A 16,410-nucleotide genomic window follows, 5' to 3' on the forward strand; every position below is an offset into this window, starting at 1 on the left:
ACTCGAGGGACAAGTTACATACATAGTTTAAAGAAAAGATATGAAGTTATCTGGAGATTACAGAGAACAATGTGTGTATTTTTTTTTTTTATATTTTAACATTTACATATTTATAAAATCAACCTCCATTATGCAGATTTCTTGACATCTTAATGATGTTGATGCTACCATTAAAAAACATTGGTCACATTCATTTATTCAGCAGCCTTTTTGAGTATTTGTTATGTACCACGCATTACACTAAATATGAGGATTGTTGGAGAATGTTATAGAACATTGAAGATTAATTTCGACTCAGAGACTACTGAACATTTTTAATCTTATTCAAATCTTAACATGATTCTTAAAGCACATATCTTTGGAGTTGGATTTTAGTGGTCATAGAGGTTCCTTTTCACTTAGGTGAGGCTCTGGCATATGCACTTGAGAGTTCAGATAAGTTATTGCCTTATCTTTCCTCCTCTTTTTTTTCTAATATGCATTTATTTCATTAACTTATGCATTTCTGGCGTACGGACTGTGTTATGTGGATATAAGGTGCAAAGTTCTTGCAGTTTTTTCAATCAGGAACCAGACCTTAGCATCTGAAAAAATATGCCAGTCATTGTACTAAATTGAGATCTGGCACAATTGAATGTATTTATGTAACTAAAACTATATATAGCTATATGTGGTTATATCTAAGTTTATTTATAAAGTTATATGTGCGTACATGACCTTTTCAATTACTTGGCAGTAAGGTGGCATCTGATAGAAAGTTTATATCTCTTTGGTGTATATCTGTTATGTATATAATAATAAATGTGAGTTACTTTTCTGTTAATCTGTGATGCCATTATACAACATTTACCTTTTCATGACCTAGATTTTTTCCCTCTGCTTAAAAAGCTTAGTGATGCCTTAGGTGTGGTGAACTCTGAGCAGCTGGTTCCTCTTGTGCTTACGCTGTTGGTGTAAGTCTAAAATAGAATTTTTGTGAAGAACAATGTAGTAATATCCACTAATTTAAAGAGCATATTCTTTGACTCAGCAAGTCTTCTAAGAACTTATTCTTGGGAAACCTTCATATCAGTACACAAAGAAATGTTCAAGACTGTCCCCTGTAGCTGTAACATATTGTAAATGATCCATATGTTTGTCATCAGGCGATTACTTAAATAAGCGATAGTATATCACGGTATGTAGAGTTTTTTTAACCCCCCTATCTTATCTGCTTATTCCCCAAAGAACTATACTATTTTAATTTTATAGTTTTATAATAGTGTATTTCGATATCTGTTATCATTCTTGTTTTTTAAAAAATTACAACCGTACAGATAATATTAATGTCATCTTACCCACTGTTTCAAATCTCAGCATTTTTCTACTTTAGCTGAAGATTACTCTTCTTGAGATAAACCTCTAGCCTGAGTTTGACATTGTCTCAGTGCATGGTTTTGTACTTGTCTAACATAAATATTGATATGTTATATATAAACATATATTTTGCATATTCTTAAACATTATATATTTATCATTCTTCAAGCTTTTCTTTTTGCTTAACACTTTAATGATTTCTATATGTTAATATATTGGGCTGTGATTTAATTATTTTGTTTCTTAGATATTCCGTTGTATGATTAAATCTCAACTTATTTATATGTCCTTCTGTTGATAGATTTTTAGGTTAATTCCATATTTTTGCTGCAAAAACATTCTTGTACATTTGTTCTTGGGCACCTGTGTTTTTTCCCCAAGGTAAAAACTTAGTAATAGAACTGTTAAGTTGTAAAGTATGTATGTTATTGACTAAATTTTGTTGCACAATTAGCCTCTAAAGTAGATTATACCAGTTTACCCTCCCACCTGCATGTTGTGTATTTAAAAAAATCTTTACCGATCCGATGCCAATTTTAGTTGTTATGTCTCTTATTGCTAGTGAGGTAGAATATTTTTTAAAACATATTTGTTGTTTTTTGGGTTTCCTGGTCTTCGAGTTGCTCACTCACATTTTTGCCATTTTACCTTATGGGTTGTTCTCCTTTTTCTTATTCATATGCAGGACTTATTTATACACTCTGGGTGAATTCTTTGTTATGTAGATGCATTACACATCTTCTTGCAGTGGATGCTTTATTTTTATACTTTGTTTACAGTGTCTTTAGTTTTATAGAAGTTTTAAATTTTAGTAATTGGATTTGTCAGTATTTTCTTTTTTGTATTGCTTTTGGATTTTGCGTAGGGAACGCTTTTCTACCCTGAAGTTATGGTCTCCTTATTTTCAATTTTGGTAGTTTTGAAGTTTAGTTTTTCATACGCAGAGATTTAATCTACTTGGTTTTGCCTTTGTGTGTGATGAGGTTGGGACTGAGTTTGTATACGGGTGCCCAGTTGTCTCCATCTCTTCTGTTGAAGAGTCTGTTTTTTCCCCTGGATTTGCAATGCCAATCTCTGCCATATAACAGTTTTTCTATTTTCATCGGTTTGTTTCTGGGTTCTCTATATCTTTTTGTATATTTCTTTTGGGTTAGCATAGGATGCTGTTTTAGTAATAATAAGTGTAGTAATAAGTGTAGCTTTAGGTAAAGCTGTGGACTGAATGTTTGTGTCTCCTCAAAATTCACATGTTGAAATCCTGGTCCTCAGTGTCATGATATCAGGGGCTGGGGACTTTGGGAGGTAACATTCCTGTAACTGAGAACGGCATTCGCACCCTACATAAAAAGACACGAGAGAGCTTGCTTTCTCTCTCTCTGCTCTTTCCTTCATGTGAGAAGTTGACAGTCTGCAGCCCAGAAGAGGTTTCTCACCCAAACCCAACCATACTTGCTGCCTCCAGGGCTGTGAGAAATCAGTTTTCGTCGTTTACCAGCCACTCCATCTATGATACTTTGTTGTAGCAGCACAAACAGACAGGTTGGATGGCTTCTTCCACCTGTTCTTTAAAATCCTGTTTGCCTTTCTTGAATCTAAGCTCTTCCATAAGTATTTTTTTAAATTGAGGTAAACTTTGCATAACATAAAATTAGCCATATTCAAGAGAACAGTTTAGTGGCATTTAAAACATTCACAATGTTGTGCCGCCACCACCTCCGTCTAGTTCCCAAACATTGTTATATCCGGAAAGGAGACTTCATTCCCATCACGCAGTTACTCCCCGCCCCCTCCTCCCTGCCAGCCCCTGCAAACCCCAGTCTGCTTTCTGCCTCTGAGCTTCACCTATCCTGGTAGATATTATCATCTGCGTGGTAAATGCTTCACACAAATGGAATCCCCCAATGTAAGACCTTAGTGCCTGGCTCCTTTGGCTTAGCATAACGGTTTTGAGGCTCATCTAGTACCCCGTCTTTGTATGGCTGAGTAATATCCCATCATTCGCATGCACACCATTTGTTCGTGCAGTCGTCTGGTGTAGATGTTTGGGTGGTTTCCACCTTTTGGCTGTTGTGAATAGTGCAGCTATGAACGTGTGCGAATGTGTTCGTTTGAGTACCAGTTATCAGTCCTCTTTGGTATATACTAAGTAGTGTAATATCTGGGTCGTATGATTTAACTTTTTGAGGAAAATGCCAAACTGTTTCCCATGGCAGCTGAATCATTTTACATATCTATTAGCAATGTCCGAAGGTTCCAATTTCTCTATATCCTGTCAACACTTTGAAAACAATTATATCCATCCTAGTGGATGTGAAGTAGTATCTCATTTCCCCGAGGACTAATGATGTTGAACATCTTTTCATATGCTCGTTGGCCATTTGTATATCTGTTTTGGATAAATGTCCATCCAAGTCCTTTGTCCAATTTTAAAATTGAGTAGTTTGTATTTTTGTTGTTGAGTTCTTTACATCTTTTAGATACTAGACCCTTATCAAATAAATGGTTTGCAAATACTTTCTCCTTTTCTATAGGTTGTCTTTCACTTTCTTGATGATGTTCTTTGATGCAAAAAGTTTTTAATTTTGATGAATCTCAATTAATTTTCTTTTGATGTCATACTTAAGAATCCATTGCCAAACCAAGGTCATGAAGATTTAGTTGTGTTTTCTTAAGACTTTTATGATTTAACTATTATATTTAGGTTGTGGAACCATTTTGAGTTTTGGTGTATGGTGTCAGATAGGGGTCCGACGTTATTATTTTGTATGTGGCTCTGGTTGTCCCAGCACCATTTGTCGAAGAGACTATTTTTTCACCTTCGAATAGTATTGGCATCCTTGTTGAAAATGAATTGGCTATACCTGTGGACTCTCAGTTTTGTTCCATTTGTCTCTAACCGTTTATGCCACTACCACACAGTTTTGATTACTGTAGTTTTGTAGCAAGTTTTGAAATTGGGAAGTGTGAGTGTTCCGACGTTATTACTTTTCAGTATTGTTTGGACTGTTTGTGGCCACTTGCAATTATTTATCTATTTGAGGATCAGCATTTCAGTTTCTGCATAAACAGCTGTTGGAATTTTGAAAGGGACTGGGTCGAATCTGTAAATCACTTTGGGTAATGCTGTCGTCTTAACAATTTTACGTTTTCTAATTCATGACCACGGGACATCTTTTCATTATTTCGGTCTTCTCTAATATCTTTCAGCACTTTTGTACTTTTCAGTGTATGAGTGTTGTATCTCCTTGGTTAAACTTATTCCTAGATATTTAATTATTTTGTATACTATTGGGAATGGAATGGTTTTCTTAATTTCCTTTTTTTTTTCCGACTTTTCATTTCTGATATATAGAAACACAAGTGATTTTTGCCTGTTGATTTTGTGCCCTCAACTGAATTCATTTATTAGCTCTAGTAGTCACTTTGTGGCTTGTTTGGGATTTTTGGTATATGTAGGATGATGACACCTGCAAATAGAGATAATTTTACTTCTCCCATTCCAATTTAGTTTGCCTAATTGCTCTGGCTAGAACTTACAGTACAGTGTTGAACAGTAGTGATGAAATCGGGCATCTTTGTCTTATTCCTGATCTTTGAGGAAAGCTTTCAGTCTTCGCTTTGAGTGTGATGTTAGCTGTGGGTTTTTCATAAATGCCTTTTTTCATGTCGAGGAAGTTTCTTTCTATTTCTGGTTTGCTGAGTATGCTTATCATGAAAGGGTGTTGGATTTTGTCAAATGTTTCTTCTGCATTGGTGGAGATGTTATGTATTTTATTCTCTTTGTTCTATTAATGTAGCGCAGTACATTGCTTTTCTTATGTTTAACCACCTTTGCATTTCTGGCGTAAAGTCCACTTGCTCATGGTGTATAATCATTTTAATATGCTGTTGGTTGAGGGTATTTGTATCTATATTTATAAAGGATATTGGTCCGAAGTTTTCTTTTCTTGTGATGTCTTTGTCTGGCTTCGGTATCAGGGCAATACTGGCCTCACAGAGTGGGTTAAGAAGTGTTCCCTCTTCCGTTTTTGTGGACGTTTGAGGATTGGTGTTGATTCTTTAAATGTGGTAGAATTAAACCGTGAAACCATCTGGTCCTGATCTTTTCTTTGTTGGGAGGCTTCTGATTCCTGATTCAAGCTTCTTACAGGTTATAGGTCTATTCAGATTTTCTGTTTCTTCTTGAGTCAGTTTTTGTAGTTTGTGTGTGTCCAGGAATGTGCTCAGTTCATCTAAGGTATCTAATTTGTTGTTGTACAATTGTTCATAGTGTTCTCTTTTAATCTATTTTATTTCTGTAATGTCAGTAATAATATCCCCATTTTTATTTCTGATTTTAGTTATTTGCATCATCTCTGTTTTTTTTTTTCCCCCTTTGTTGTTGAGCTAAAAGTTTGTCAAATTGTCTATCTTTTCCAAGAACTAACTTTTGGCTTTGTTGATTTTTTCTTTAGTTTTTATGTTCTCCATTTTGTTTATCTCTAATCTTTATTGTTTTTTACTTTCTGCTAGCTTTGGGATTAGTTTGCTCTTTTTTTAGTTCCTTACGTTTTAAAGTCACATTATTAAAGTCACATGAGATCTTTTTAAAATGTAGGCATTTCCTGCTATGAATTTCTGTCCGAGCACTGCTTTTGTTTCATCCCATACTTTTAGTATGTTATATTTTTGTTCTTATTTGTCTCATATTTCCTAATTTGCCATATGATTTTTTATTGACCTGTTGGTGTTTACAAGTGGGTTGTTTAATTTACACATATGTTTGATTTTTCCATTATGATTTCTAACTTCATTTCATTGTCACTGAAGAAACTTTATATGATTTAATATTTTTACATTTATTGAGAATTATTTTGTGGCCTAACATATGGTCTATTTTGGAGAATATTCCATGTGTGCTTGAGAAGAGTGTAGATTCTGCTGTTGTTGGGTAGATTGTTTTATGTATGTTTGTTAGGTGTAGCGAGTTTGTAGTATTAAAATCTTCTCTTTCCATACTGACCTTCTGTTTCGATGTTCTAGTCCTTATTGAAAGCGATGTATTGAAGTCTCCAACTATTATTGTAAAATTGTCTGTTTCTCCCTTCAGTCCTTTCAGTGCTTGCTTCATATATTTTGGGGTTTTGTTGTTTGGTGTATATATGTTTATAATTGTTATATCTTTTTGATAAATCGACCTCCAGGACTAGTTTAGAATTAGATTATCGAGATTCCGTTCTCCCTTTAGTACTCCCCGTTGGTTGAACCTAATAGGAAACCAGTTGACAAAAGAGAGAGAGGTAATTTGCAGAGTCTAAGCCCCAGAATTATGAAGCAGATTATAGAAGAGTGGACTTGTGGTTGAGGCTTTTGGTTTACTCGCAGGTACTAAATAGCTTCCCTGTTTTTGATGTGTGGACTTTGATTAGGTCTAGATGAGCAGTCAGTGGAGCAGTCTATGAGGGGCCGCTTTGCAGAATTGGAGTTGAATAGCTAGCAGCCCACCTCAGGCAAAATGGATGCCTGTTGGACTGGGCTTTTTCTTGGAGAGCCTTCCAGTCTCTTTCAGGCAATGGTTTTGAACTGGGTAAACGATCAGGAGGACTTCTCTCCAGGAATGACTGAGGCAGGCCCTCTCGGCCTGTGCTGGAAGTTATAGCAGTTCTCAACTCAGGCATGTGAATAACCTTGCAGGAGAGCAGGCTGCATAGGTTAGTGCATCGCTAGGTCCTAGGTCTCTTTCCGGATTCCTGAAAGTACCTTCTATATGAGCGAGTAATAGTATATAGTAACTATGGCAGGTTGACTGCCTTCCTCTATTCCATCTTGTTCCCATTTATGCCACATTCAGAATAACTTGGAGTTTTAAGCATGCAGGTGGGACTCCTCTATTTTTCAGTGGTGTTGGTGGTGGGTGGGGGAAGGGTCAGAATTTTCCATTCTACATTGGTTGAATTACCTTGGCAATCGAGAGGGAACGAGTCAAAGGCATGTGCTTAGGTCACAGTCTCAGAGTATTTCTTCCATTTGCATTAAAAAGACTTGTAGGAGAGGAATCTTGGATACAAACAGGAGAAACCAACTGTAATGCACTTATCATAGGTATTTATTGGAAAGACATTCGTTAGCTTTCAGAATTGACATGAAGTCTGTAAAACTAGGCTGAGAAGCTAGTCAGGCCGTAAAGGAAAACGGGTATGCGGAACCTGTGAAGGTTAAGGAGCGGTTAGTGTGCCATTGTCTGTGCTGCTAGTCACTGAGCACTGGTTATGGCTTTGCCACCTTTGGACACTGGATTCCTCTGCTTTCTGAATGGTTCCTAAAATTGAGTCTTTGTTTCTTTATGTCACTTACTTCAGATCTGTAGCTCCAGCCAGAGCATCTGATTGCCTAAGTGTAGGTCAGAGGGCCTAGCCTTGCCGTTAGACAATGGACAGATAAAATATCTTAAACTTTTTGGCTACTATTGGAAGAGAAGGGATTCTGCTACCAAAATACTGGTGAATTCCTGAATTTAGATAGGGGCTTACATATTAACATCTTAAGAAATGTAAAGTAAACTGAAAAGAACCCAGAGTTTTGTTGGGGATGAAGTTCTTGCTTGTGCTGTGCCATTTAGAAATGTAGATATAAACAGTCTCCCTATACTCTGCCTTTCCAGCACTTTTTGTGCAGTGGTTTAAAATGGGCCACTCCTGCTCCCCTTCAAGGGATCTTGAAAACATCGGAGTATTTTTGAGTTGTCGCAATGAAGGGGGAAGGGTGACGCTATTGCCATTTTGTAGGTGGGGGCCAGGAATGCTGACCACTCTGCACAACAGAAAATCGAATTATCCTGCCTAAAATGAACGTAACATTTGAGAAACTCTAGGTTACTGGATCATCTTAATGAGGGCTACGCATTATCACTGGCCTCCTTTCCTCCACTGTCTGTTCTCTATAGCTTGAGCATTATTTCTCACTTTCTTGTTTTACTTCTGGTCTCTTTCCTTAGTTCAAGGGACTTGTTTCCTTTTCAAGACCCCTTGAAATTTAAAATCTGCCTCCAACACCATATATAAAAATTAACTCAAAATGGATTAAAGACCTAATGTAAGAGCTAAAACTGAAGTTCTTAGAAGAAAACTTAGTGGAAAAGCTTCCATTAAGCTTTGTATTGTATAATTGGCAGCAATTTCTTGGATATGGCACTAAAAGAATAGGATAAAAAAAAAATAGATAAGTTGGACTTCATTAAAATTAAAACCTTCTGTGCCATCATTAGTTTGTGGACTTTAGGGCTTGGAGCTGAGGATAGGGGACTGTCTTAGTCTGCTCGGGCTGCCATAACGTAATGCCAAAATACCATGGACTCAGTGGCTTAAATAACAGAAATTTATTTCTCACAGCTTTAGAGACTAGAAAGTCCAAGGTCAAGGTCCAGCAAGGTTCAATGTCTGGCTTGCAGGTGGCTACCTTCTAGCCACATCCTTGCATGGCCTTCCCTTTGTGCTTGGGGTGGGGTGAGAGGAGGTGGTGTGGGGCCAGGGGATGGGGGAAAGTTCTAAAGAGAAAGGCATGTTTCTCTCTTCCTCTTATAAGGCCATTAATCTCATCATGAGAGCCTCACTCTTATGACCTAATCTAACACTCATTACTTCCCAAAGGCCCCATCTCCAAATACCATCATGTTCGGGGTTATAGTTTCAACATAAGAATTTTTAGGGACACAAACATTCAGTCTAAGAGGTAATGTCTTAGGGAGAAACCAAAACCAAAAAAAAAAAAAAAAAAAAAAACAGACCTCAGAACTCAGAAGCAAGTTGTCAGTATTAGAAATTTGGATCTGGATTACTTAGTAACCTGGTAAAGGCCGACCATTTGTATTTTGATACAAGTTGAGAAAATACAGTTGGATGATGTCAACCAGGAAGAGTATATAGAGTACGAAGGGAAGCGAGGGTGGAATACAACATCGGTAAAGCCAACGATCAACACGTTGTTGGAAAGGCAGGTCCGAGGAAGAAGGAGCTGCTAAGGAAGAGTGAACAGTTATCAGTTAACTGTGGTGGATGCAAGTGTGATGTGTGGTTATGGGAAGTGGCAACGGCAAGTGTAGCAATCTGAAAAAGTATCGCGATGACGGAAGGAAGGGGGACACCAGTGAAGGTGGAGGCAGTTTTGAGGGAAGGCTTTACTTATCTGGTTGTTTATTTTTTAAGGATGGGTGAGACTTCGTGTTCGTAGGTGAAGAATAAAGCTCTACTGGAGGGAGAGAGTAAATATAAAGGGGATATGTGTATATATTCACCCAAATCTTTGCCAAAGAAGATTTCAGTGTAATTTTATGTATCCTCATGTAATTGAGGATTGTATTTGTCCTTCACAATGTTTCCAAACATGATTTATTTAGATACTCTAATTGGAGAAGGAAATCTATCACTTGGTTAATTTATTTCTGGGAAATCAACCCTCAAATGCTAATGAGAGCCTCGGGGAAAGAACATCTAGGATGGAGAGTGGCTCCGTTCAGATTAGGTTATTTACGAGCTGTAACAATCACAAAATCATGGTGGCTTAAGTCAGGTAGAAGTTTATTTCAGATCATATGAATTCTGTGGAGGCAGTTTCAACAAAGGAGGCTGAGAAATAGACTTTTTATTTAGCAGGATCCTGTGCTTATCAAAAATTAAAGAAGAAGGGAAAAAAGATAATGAGAGATGCATGTTAGTATCTCTATAATAAGAGACAAACTCTTAAGTAAAATTTACTTCTTACATGAAAGGCAGTGTTTGCACAGTGTTTAAAAAGTCAAAATGCATGTGTACGTAGGCTCTCTACTTACAAGCTCTGTGACCCTGAACAAATTGCATATTTTTTCTCTTTGTGCTTTACTATTGCATAAGATAGAGAACAGTGTTTAATAGTGGGTACCTCATAAATTGGTGTGAGAATTAAGTAAGCTAATTAATTGACTAAACCAATGGCTTATACATCTAAGCCACAGCAGTGATTTGTTTTGTTGTCATTTGCTTATGCTTTTCAAGGACCAAGGGTATGTGGAAGGTGACTCTAGTGACCATTGAGTTAGATGTTTACCCTTGAAGTAGTCATCCTTGGAGCTTTGGAAAATAGTAACTAGGACTCCTGTATTCATTCACGTGGATTGGGGTGGAGGTGGAGGTAGATTGAGCTTTCACAGAGTAGGGTAGAAAAACTGGTAGATGTCATCTGCGGTCGTGGTTTCCGACATTCATGGGCATCATACAGACCTGCTGAACTGGAATCTGAATTTTTAATAAGGGCTCAAGAGAGTTTTAAGTAGTCATGCCCACGTCAGTTGGGAACCATTGTGCTATAAGATTTGTGATATTTCTAGAATGTAAAAGTTTTAGATGCATATGATGTACTATATAATAACTTAAAAATTCCCCATCCTCTTATCTTCTCTGCTTATCGTTTTCCTTGACCCTGTGTTTACATTTTTGTCCATCTTGACACTTAGTTCTGTTTTAAATTTTCTCTCTACCATCTAGTTTCTCAGAGACGTGTCTCCCTTCGTCCCCCCTTTTTTTTCATGTGTCTACTGACAAGTTACTGATTACCGTTTGCTCTGTTCTCATTGGCCCTGAAATTGTAGCTTTCTTCCTAAGCTCCGCTTCTTCCATTTTCTAAGGCGTTTGCTGTTTAGCAGCCAGGGCTGGTAACACACTGGTGGCGTGTTCCTTAGACAGATTGAGCTGAGTCTCTCACAGAGCTTTCCCACCTTTTAATGGCCGGAGTATGAAACAACTAGCAGGGTCCGATGGAGGAAACTTTTAAGTTTTATGTTTAAAGAGTGAAGTTTTTAAGAGTCATTCTAACCAGTCTTTTTTTTCTCTTCTTACAGGGAAGAAGAGGAACGTTTGAGAAACAAAATTCGAGCTGACCACGAGAAGGCCCTGGAAGAAGCAAAAGAAAAATTAAAAAAGTCGAGAGAAGAAATCCGAGCAGAAATTCAGACAGAGAAAAACAAGGTGGCCCAAGATATGAAGACGAAAGAGAAAAAGCCACTGCCGCCAGTTTCTATACCAAAGCTTATAGGCATAAGTGGTGGAGACCCAGAAGATACTGACATAAGAAAGAAAAGGGAAAAAATTAAAGAGGTAATAAGCTGAGATTTATGATACTGAGTAGCTGGGGGTATATATTTGACTGGAGACACACACACGCACAGCATCCATGGTGTCAGATTTTGATCTCGTTTGTTTCTGGGTCATAGTTGCAGTTCAGTTTCCAGGTTGGCAGCTAGGGCTAGAACTCTGTGTCTTTTTCTTATGGATTATAATATAATTATTGGACACTTAAAATGTTGATATAATGTTGTTTGGACGCTTACATCACTCACCCGGTGTTCAGAGATCTTTTAATATTCAGCATCTTATAAATAATGTAGAATAGATCTATAATTTATCACTGAATAAGAAATTTCTTCAGCGTTTGGTTATAAGGGACTCTGCTAGATACTGTGAATATCTGTCTCCTCATAAACATGCTTCTGAAGAGTTAGCATTATATCTTTTTTAAAGAACGTGTCATGAAACTCCATAACTATAAAGCAGATTAAGAATGCATTTCTTCCAAAGAGTCTCTCAGTGGATTGAAGAATGGCACAGGATTGATCTCAGAATTCTTTAAATTTGTTTAGTCATAGAAGTTTTTCGATTTATTCTAGGAATGACTTGGCGATAAAGACAATACCAGAGGAGGGAAAAATCTAGTGAATATTTCAGTTGACCCTTGTTAATTAGAACTCTTGCTGATTCTGGGTGGAGTTTGCATTCGTTCTGCCTGTGAAGATTTTGTCAGGGTGCCTTAACACCAACAATATTTCAAAGGCATTGTTTATCGTAAAATATGACAATAGTTTTGTTCAAATAGTCAAATATATGTATGGCTATATTGTAGTAATGAATATGAAAGATTTAGCAGGTACTTTAAGCTTGGCCTTATGAATTATTATAAGACCTTGACCTTGATGGAATCAAAATCGAGCTGGGCTCTGATTCTGCCTCGTCTCTGGCGCCTGTGTTTTATGCACAGGCTGCTTGCTTACGGCACTTTCTTCAAACAGTGTCAGGGAGACATCAGTAGATTTTTTTTTCAGATGCCTGACCTGCTTTTAAAAGACATCGTTAGAATTTATTGAAATATTTTCTCATGTACGTAATCACATAGAGAGCAGTGTGTGTTTAGGGGTACCCCAAGACCACCCAAAGGCTCAGCAATTTGCTGGAAGTACTCACAGAACTCAGCAAACTGTCATACTCATGGTTTCACGTTGTTTCAGCAAAAGCATACAGATTAAATTAGTCATGAGAAAGGTGCACAGGACGGAGCCCAGGTGTAGCTTCTAGCTGTTCTCTCCTAGTGGAGTGATCGGCAGTACCTAGTTCTCCCAACGATGATGTGTGGCAGTGTGCATGAGGTATTGCCAACCAGGGAAGTCCAAGCGAGCCTTGATGTCCAAGGTTTTTATTGGAGGTTCGCCCTGTAGGCTGGGCTGAGCTTAGTTCTCTAACCCCTCCAGAGGTTAGGCTGGTATTGTGTGGCCCAAGGCCCCCACCATAAATCATATTGTTAGCTTTTGGTAAACAAAGAGACTCTCAACAAGCTGGATAGTAAAGGGTCAGAGGTTCTTTTCCAGGAGCCCAGCACAGGCCGCCCTTTTTCCGGAATGTGCAGGGTTTGGAGCACACCATATTATCTAATGTTCTTGTAAATCAACACAAAACATGTTAAGAAGACCCCTGTGTATACTCCTGTTAAACATTATGGTTACTGACTTAGCAAGCAGAGAAAGTTGAAACCTGAGCTTGCAGGGGAAGAAGCTAACTAGAGGCAAGGTGTTGTGAACTGCATAATACCTGAAAGTTTTAGGAATTAGAGACCATTTCAAGAATCTGAAGGCAAGTCTGCGGCCATGCCACCCTGAACAAGCCCAATCCCATCTGATCTCAGAAGTTAAGCAGGGTCGGGCCTGGTTAGTACTTGAATGGGAGACCACCTAGGAAGACCAGGTGCTGTAGACGTAAAAAATAAAAAATAAGGGATTGTAAGCTGACGAGGTCCTTGCAGTCTGTGAGGTCAACTAAGGGTTGCCTCGCCTAAAAAAAAAAAAAAAAAATCTAAAGGCAGTGGTATGAAACAGCTGGAAAAGGATTACTTGCAAGATTTAAAAGGCGCCCTTAACCCCGAGTCCCCACTTCTCACACGTGGACATCCTAGGTGCTGTCCTCCCTTTCCCAGCAGAAGACCAGCATTGGCCTTTGGAGGGGTGAATTAGAGAAGAAATGCATTTGGGGAATGCCAGGTGTGGCTGAGGCAAAAGTGCAGTGGTCATCCTAAAACACGGAGAGAGGGATGGGGAAGAGAGGAGGAAGTAGAAATGCATTCCGAATATTAAGACCACTTCCTTCTGCTCGGCTCTCACAATCCTGGCAGCCAGGTTTACATTCAATAAGCTGGAGAATGGAGGACTTATTTCTGGGGAGACTGGCCCAAGAGAAAAGACCTACACTGTTCCTCAGTGAAACCCCCAGGTGTCGCCTGGTCACCCTAGGATGAGGCTCCATCTTGCTCATTCGCTGTGACAGCCTTTGATTGTCTTGTAAGTGCGTCACTCTTATGTGAAGAGCAAAGCAAAGATCACCAGACATTTAAGGAAAGTTTCTCACGTGAGAGAACGAAACAGTTGGAGGAAAGGAGTTCAGAGGACACAGAAGCAGTATAGGGAGCAGAAAAAAATATGTCAAAAAAGAATTAACACCATTGGAGCGACAGAAACGATTACAATTATTAAATGAGAACAATAAGCTATAAAAAGGAATATTTACAGAATAAGAAAGAGCTCTTGGAAATTAAACGTGATAGAATTTAAAAATTCAGTATTAAGAGTTGGAAGATAAAATTGAGCAAATCTCTCAGTAGCACAAAAAGATTGAGAAAACAAAACAAAACAAAAAAATCCAGAACAAGCGATTAGATAGATATTTTATAAAGAGAACAGGGAAAATAGATAAGAAGTCAAAGAAACAATTCAAGAATATTGGCTACAACTAAAGGATGTGAATTGTCAGATTGAAAGGACTTGCCAGGCATCCAACAAAATGAGCAAAAAAAAAGAAAAGACTCTTGAAATTTTAGAAAAAATAGTAATAGAAAAACATTTTAAAAACCAAACAAATTAAAAATCCTAAAAGTTTACAGAGAAAGAAAAAGGTTTCACCCAAAACATTGAGATTGTAGATTATGGCACGTCAGCTTCCTCAGCAATAATATTGGAAATTGGAAGTGGAGCGAAGGCTCAGAAAGAATTATATGGTCAGTCAAATTATGAATCCAATCTGAGGGTAAAGATATTTTTAGGCATTTTCTCAGGTTGTCACTGGAAACGACACTTAAACACATAAAAAAGAAGAGAAGGGATTTTGGAAACGGTGTGTGTCAGTAGAGAGAAAAAGGAAGGGCGTTCTTGGGCTCGTGAAGAAGGGACTTGGTGGGATGAAGGCCGAGCTTGGGGCGGGGAGAACAGGAGTCCAGGTTAGAGCCGCGGGATGGAGAGCGTCGGGAAGGGTGTGTCAGAGGGTAAAATGGAACTGACCGTTCCTCTGATGTGTTTGACTGTGTTGAGACAAGTCGTGAAACTCATAATTTAGAAGTAAATTCATAATCGTTACATTAAAAACGAAGCAAACAAATAAACGAAAAACCAACCCTTCACAGCAGTAGTTAACAGCAGGGAAAACAAAAGTTGAACAAAGTGATGTAATAATTATAAGAAAAACATGTTTTAACTCTCCTGGGAGGATGTGGGCCAGGGAAGTATGCGAGGAGCTGAGCTGATAGTGGCATAAGAGAGCCTAATTATCTTAATTGTAGGAGAATATAGTAAATATCTAAAAAACTAAAAAAAAAAAAGATCAAGAAGTAGCACTATCAGCTATATTTAGAATTACAGTGGTAAGTAGAAAAAAACATTCGAAAGAGTCTAAGTAAGTACCTCAGGAGAATGGGAATTACCAGCGGGGAAGGTATGGCAGGTTATTAGATTTTTAAAAAATGCAACTTCATTGAGACATAATTTAGATATAATAAAGTATACCTATTTTAAAGGTACAGCTTGATGGGTTTTGGCAGACATATGCACCTGTATAACAGCAATACTGTCAAGATGTGAAGGTGTCCATAATCTCGAAACAGTGTTCTCACGCCCCTCCTCCGGTCAGGCCACCCGATTCCTTGGTCGCAGGCAACCACTGATCTGTTTAGTATCATAGATTAGATTTGTCTTTTCTAGAGTTTCAATCAAATGGGATAAGAAAGAATGTGACATTTTGTTGCTGGGCTTCTGCTCAGCATGCTGTTCTTGAGATTCATCGATATAGATTGCATGTAAAGGTAATTTTTTCTATCGTGTGGATATACCATGATTTGTTTTATTCACTCACCTGTTGAACATTTGTTCAGCGTTTGTTCCGTGGCTGTTATGAATAAAGCTGGTATGTACATTTGTGTACAAATCTCTGGGTGGACATGTTTTAATTTTACTTTTGACATTTCAGTCTGGGACCTGTTGTGAGTTAATTTTTTATTTACTGTGTGAGGTAAAGGTCGTGCTTCACTCTTTTTCTGTGGGGCTTTCTGGTTGTTCCAGCACCATTTGTTGAAAGGATTATACTTTCCCAGTTGAATTACCTTTGCATTTTTGTTCAGAATCAGTAGGCGCTGAGTCTCTTTCTGGACTCATATCTATTCCCTATGCCTGCGTGCCTATCCTTAATGCCATTTTGACATTGTGTTGGTTACTTTTTTAAATCAGATAAGTCCTCCAACTTCATTCTTTTTAAAAATCGTTGTTGCCATTCTTGGTTCTTTGCCTTTCTAGAATTAGAAATTGTGTGTGAAGATGAAAGGTTGCTGGATTTTGATTGGGATTTTATTGAATGTAGACGAATTTGGAAGAATTGTCATCATAGCAGTATTTAGCTTTCTGTTCCATGAGCATGTTATATCTTTCTACTTATTTAGGTTTTCTTTCATTTTTCTCAACAGCAT

The 16,410-nt window shown here is 37.9% G+C and overlaps 1 protein-coding gene and 1 non-coding gene across 4 annotated transcripts in view; both read left to right on the top strand.

The window, feature by feature from the left end:
- MAN1A2 (mannosidase alpha class 1A member 2) overlaps nt 1-16,410 on the top strand; it is a 266,574-nt gene that overhangs the window by 174,359 nt on the left and 75,805 nt on the right. For all 3 annotated transcript variants that reach the window (XM_039841311.1, XM_039841309.1, XM_039841310.1), the window contains one exon: nt 11,204-11,459. In XM_039841311.1, coding sequence (XP_039697245.1) covers nt 11,204-11,459 — 256 coding nt within the window. The remainder of the gene's footprint in view (nt 1-11,203; nt 11,460-16,410) is intronic.
- Nucleotides 13,267-13,385, top strand: LOC120585307 (5S ribosomal RNA). The gene has a single exon (XR_005648297.1). It is a non-coding gene; the product is annotated as a 5S ribosomal RNA (ribosomal RNA).

This window comes from Pteropus medius, unplaced genomic scaffold (assembly GCF_902729225.1).
Source record: "Pteropus medius unplaced genomic scaffold, Ma_sr-lr_union100, whole genome shotgun sequence".
NCBI classification, from domain to species: Eukaryota; Metazoa; Chordata; class Mammalia; order Chiroptera; family Pteropodidae; genus Pteropus; species Pteropus medius.